Genomic DNA, 5,262 nt, shown 5'->3' on the forward strand with positions numbered 1-5,262 from the left:
TGTTATTGGTGTATCTTTTTTTTTTCCCTAAAAATGAGGCACACAAATATTCTGTCCCCTGGAGGACTATAAAAGTAGTTCCCTACTGTGACCTATCAACTACAGCCCTGACTATTGGGCAGCACAGATACCGCGAGTTCTGTGGGGCGGGGCCTCTGAGGGGGCGGGGCCTCCGAGGGCGGGGCTTAGCGTGACATTCTGAGGACTCGCCCACCATCGCGCCGTCCTGCACCCCAGCTGGCCCGCACCGCGTCACAGCGTGCAGCACTGAGCGCCTCTTTGCCCTCTGCCAGGCCCCAGAAGTGCCGTCCTTCTGTCGAACTGATGGGCAGCAGGCCTCGAAGCCCCGGTGCCTACGCCTCAGACCGATGGGGAAACCAGGCCGGAGAAACCAGCCCTGCCAAGCGCCGCCGAACGGAGGAGCGCGCGCGCCCCGAGTCCGAGTCCGAGACGGCGCCCAGCGTGGACAACCTGACAGGACCTACGGCTGCGGGCGCTCTCACACGCGTGCTGGTTCTGCCCGCTGGCTGTGCCCTGCATCTGCCCCTGGACGACGTAGATCTGGTGCTGGAGCCCGAGCCCACGTCCGTGCTGCAAGTGGCTCTCGGAGATTTCATCCTCACACTGGTCCCCGAGGCCCTCTTGAGCTCGAGGGTGGAAGGCCCGTCGGGACAGGTCCTTGAACGGGCCGCTCTCCTGAGCCCTCCCAGGGAGTACACGGCTCTGGAACCGGGATTCTGCGCAGCTGTGCCAGAGGTCGCTTGCGAAGAAGAGACCAACGGGGACGACGCCGACTCGGGCTCTGACTTCCTGTCACCAGAGATGGATCCGGCAGGCGGCCTCATCGCTGGGCTCCGCAGCCCAGACGCCAGGGTGTGGCGCTCCGACGCACAGGGCTTCTTCCCAGAGTTCTGGCCTCGGGCGCCTAACCCTAGTCCAGAGAGATGCTCTCCTCACCACGACGACCACCTAGACATGCACCTTCTGGAGCCCTTCCCTGACTCACCACTCCAGTCTCTACCGCCCTCTCCAAGTCCGAGCCCTCACGAGCGCCCCCAGCGCCTTCACGGTCCTGCGCCCAAGGCTCGGAGATGTCTGTTTCCAGAATGAACTACACTCTGGGCCACAAGGACACAATTGTAGCTACCATCCTGGCGGCCCAATGGACTTCCCAGTGTCCTTGACATTCAAAGTCCTACAACCTGGAAATTAAGCATCTCATGTGCCTTGTACCAACAATTTCTTTTTCACTCCAGACTGGCTATAGTGGCAGGAGAAGACGTCAAGAAGAGAAAGCAGATTCTAGACCTCATCTTTGAAATGGAAAATCTGTCCAGGGATACCGGACAATGTGTTTTCAGACGTTTGGACTTTTTTACGCATCATTCTCAGGCCTCTCCATTCCCCTTCCTTTCGCATCAGTTATTTTCTCTCAAATTGTACTCTCTCTTGCACCGTACGGTTACTACCCTATAGCTTCCCCAAACAGGAAATTGCTGGGGATTTCTCATGTTGTTAATTTCCTTCCTTATATGTTTTCTCATGAATTTATAAAGATATTTAGCCAGAGCCTTTCTCTTTCTTGGTGTTTGGAGCTGCTCCCTTGGAAAACTGCAAAATAGTATGATGGCTGTCAAACATAATAGCATGATGTTTGTTCTTAGTTTCCTCTTAACCTGAGGAAGTTCTCTTCCATTTAGAATTCTACCTCGAATTTTTTCTTATATCAAACTTCTTTTAAAACATTAATTTATTACATTTACTTCACATTTTTATAAAAGAAATAAAATCTAATGGTATTTATATATATATTACTACTATTTATATAAACCAACATGCTTTACCATTTCTTCTCTATTTTATTCTTACATTCCACTCTCAAAGTCTAGCCTCAGTTTTCTTGGTGAAGAATATCCTTTAAAAATTGTTCTTTCCACTATATCACATTATAGTAAACTATCTTGGTTTTGTAAATCTCAACATGTTTGTTTTTAATATTTTAATAGATACAAAAATAGCAAAATGTTTTATTGAAATATAGTTGATTTACAGTGTTGTATTAATTTCTGTTCTACAAAGTGTTTCAGTTATATAAACATATATTTCCATATTCTTTTCCATTATGGTTTATGACAGATATTGATATCCTGTGTTGTACATTATGGGCTTCCCTTGTGGCTCACCTGGTAAAGCATCCACCTGCAATGGGGGAGATCTGGGTTTGACCCCTGGCTCAACATGTCTTTAATGCAGCATACTCTCCTAAGTCTCTTATTACTGAAAATGTTTTATTATATATTATTCCTAATTTTAATGTGACATTAAAGTACTTTAAAGCTATTACTCCATTGTTCTTTCATTTTTTATTGTTGTTGCAGGCAAGAGGTCTCTGCCAATTAAGTTGTTACTCCTTTTCTATTTGATTCAGTTGTTCATTTTAGCATTTTTAAAAATTTTGTTATTTTTATTGAAGTACAGTTCATTTACATTGTTGTGTTAGTTTCTGGTGTATAGCAAAGTGATTCAGATATATATGTTATTTTTCATATTCTTTTCCATTATGGTTTGGGGCTTTCCTGATAAGTTCAGTTGGTAAAGAATCATCCTGCAATGCAGGAGACCCCGGTTTGATTCCTGGGTCAGGAAGATCTGCTGGAGAAGGAGTAGGCTACCCACTCCAGTCTTCTTGGGCTTCCCTAGTGGATCAGCTGGTAAAGAGTCTGCCCAGAACCCAGGAGACCTGGGTTCAATCCCTGGGTTGGAAAGATCCCCTGGAGAAGGGAAATGCTACCCACTCCAGTATTCTGGCCTGGAGAATTCCATGGGGTTGCAAAGAACTGGACAGGACTGAGTGACTTTCATTTTCCATTATGGTTTATTACAGAATATTGAACATAGTTCCCCATGCTGTACAGTAGGACTTTATTGTTCATCTACTTTATATATATAGTAGTTTGTATCTGCTAGTCCCAAATTCCTAATTTATCCCTCCCCCACCCACTGTCCCCTTTGGTAAGCATAAGATTGTTTTCTATGTCTCTGATTCTCTGCTTCTGTTTTGTAAATCATTCATTTGTATCAGTTTAGATTCTACATATAAGTGATATCATGATATTTGTCTTCCTCTGACTTATTTCACTTCGTATGATACTCTCAAGGTCCATCCATATTGCTGCAAATGGCATTACTTCATTCTTTTTATGGTTGAGTAGTATTCCATTGTATACATATACCATATCTCTTTTATCCATTCATCTGTGGATGGACATTTAGACTGTTTCCATGTTTTGGCTATTTTAAATAGTGTTACCATGAACATTGGGGTGCATGTGTCTCTTCAAATCAGAGTTTTCTCTGGATATTTGTCCAGGAGTGAGATTGCTGGACCATATGGCAACGGGTTTTAGTTTCTTAAGAAACCTCCTGGGCTTCCCTTGGGGTCCAGTGGTAAAGAATCTGCCTGCCAATACAGCAGACATGGATTCAATCCCTGGTCTGGGAAGACCCCACATGCAGCAGAGCAACTAAGCCCTTGTACCATAATTACTGAGTGTGTGCTTCAGGGCCCAGGAACCACAACTACTGAGCCATGAGCCACAACTACTGAAGACCCTGCACCCAGAGCCTGTACTCCACAACAAGAGAAGCCACCCAAATGAGAAGCCCACTCACCCCAACTAGAGAAAAGTCTGAGCAGCAACAAAGACCCAGCACTGCCAATAAATAAATAAATAAAATTTTTAAAAAGGAACCTCCATACTGTTATTCATAATAGCTGTACCAGTTTACATTCATTTCAACACTGTAGGAGGGTTCCCTTTTCTCCACACCCTCTTCAGCATTTATTATATGTAGACTTTTTAATAATGGTCATTTTCACTGGTATGAGGTGATACACCATTGTAGTTTTGATTTGCATTTGTCTAATAAGTAGTGACGTTGAGCATCTTTTCATGTGCTTTTTGGCCTTCTGTATGTGTTCTTTGGAGAAATGTCTTTTTAGGTCTTCTGCCCATTTTTTGATTGGGTTGTTTGGGGTTTTGTTATTGAGTTGTACAATATGTTTCTACATTTTGGAAATTAAGCCCTTGTCAGTGACATAAGTTGCAAATATTTTCTCGCACTTTGTAGGCTTTCTTTTCATTTTCTTTTTTTTTAATCCAAAACGTGTTTATTGGGATGGTTTCCCATTCATCTTGATACAGGGGACTTTTAGTGCTGCTTCCATCTGAAAGAGCCTCCTTCTGTAAGCCTTGCTTTTCCTCCTGTAGGCTGGCGGAGGACAGTAGAGCAGCCAACACAAAAAACCACTGTTTGTGCATGGCTAAAGGTGGTGATTTTATAGCATTCTGGGCATTTTACATCCATGAAATAGGAATTGGGGCTCTGCACCAGGAGCTTCTTCTTGTGTTTCCTCTACTCCTCCTCTGGAGAGGGATGAAGAAGATCCTTTGCGAGAGGCATATTCTCGTGAGGAGGTCATCACCGCCGGAAAGCTCTTTTCATTTTCTTTATGGTTTCTTTTACTATGCAAAAGCTTATAAGTTTAATTAGTTCCCATTTGTCTATTTTTGCTTTCATTTCTATTGCCTTGAGAGATTGACCTATGAAAACACTGCTATGATTTATGTCAGAGAATATTTTGTCTATGTTCTTTTGTAGGAGTTTTATGGTGTCATATCTTAACGTTAAATCTGTAAGCCATTTTGAGTTTGTGTATGGTGTGAGGGGCTTTTCCAACACTGATTTACATACAGGTATCCTGCTTTCCCTAAGTCACTGGTTGCAGAAACCGTCTTTTCTCTATTATATATGCTTGCCTCCTTTGTCAAAGAGTAACTGACCATAGGTATCTAGGTTTATTTCTAGGCTCTCTATTCTGTTCCATTGATCCATATGTCTGTTTGCCAATACCATGCTATTATGATTACTGTAGTTCTGTGTTACTGCCTGAAATCTGGGATGGTTATGCCTCCAACTTTGTTCTTTTTTCCTCAGTATTGCTTTGGCAATGCTGGGTTTTTTATGGATCCAAATAAATTTTAGGGTCATGTGTTCTAGTTCTGTAAAAAAATGTCATGGATCATTTGATAGGGCTCCCATTAAATCTGTACATTGCTTGGTAGTATGGCTGGTTTAACAATATTAATTCTTCCAGTCCAAGAACATGGGCTATCTTTCCATTTCTTTGAATCATCTTCAATTTCCTTTATCAACATTTTATAGTTCTCAGCATGTAAGTCTTTCACCTCCTTGGCCAGG

At 43.2% G+C, this 5,262-nt stretch overlaps 2 protein-coding genes across 2 annotated transcripts; one reads left to right on the forward strand and one right to left on the reverse strand.

The window, feature by feature from the left end:
* The first annotated feature begins 211 nt into the window (after window positions 1-211).
* On the forward strand, window positions 212-1,110 carry LOC133252913 (proline-rich protein 23B-like). Its single transcript, XM_061425921.1, has one exon. The coding sequence runs from the start codon at window positions 325-327 to the stop codon at window positions 1,108-1,110; it is 786 nt and encodes a 261-aa protein (XP_061281905.1). The 5' UTR covers window positions 212-324.
* A 2,768-nt stretch (window positions 1,111-3,878) lies between these two features.
* Window positions 3,879-4,543, reverse strand: LOC133254776 (small ribosomal subunit protein eS27-like). Its single transcript, XM_061429044.1, has one exon. It carries the CDS (start codon window positions 4,366-4,368, stop codon window positions 4,213-4,215), a length of 156 nt encoding a protein of 51 aa, XP_061285028.1. The 5' UTR covers window positions 4,369-4,543; the 3' UTR covers window positions 3,879-4,212.
* Window positions 4,544-5,262: the final 719 nt, after the last annotated feature.

This window comes from Bos javanicus, chromosome 1 (assembly GCF_032452875.1).
Source record: "Bos javanicus breed banteng chromosome 1, ARS-OSU_banteng_1.0, whole genome shotgun sequence".
Classification (NCBI taxonomy): domain Eukaryota; kingdom Metazoa; phylum Chordata; class Mammalia; order Artiodactyla; family Bovidae; genus Bos; species Bos javanicus.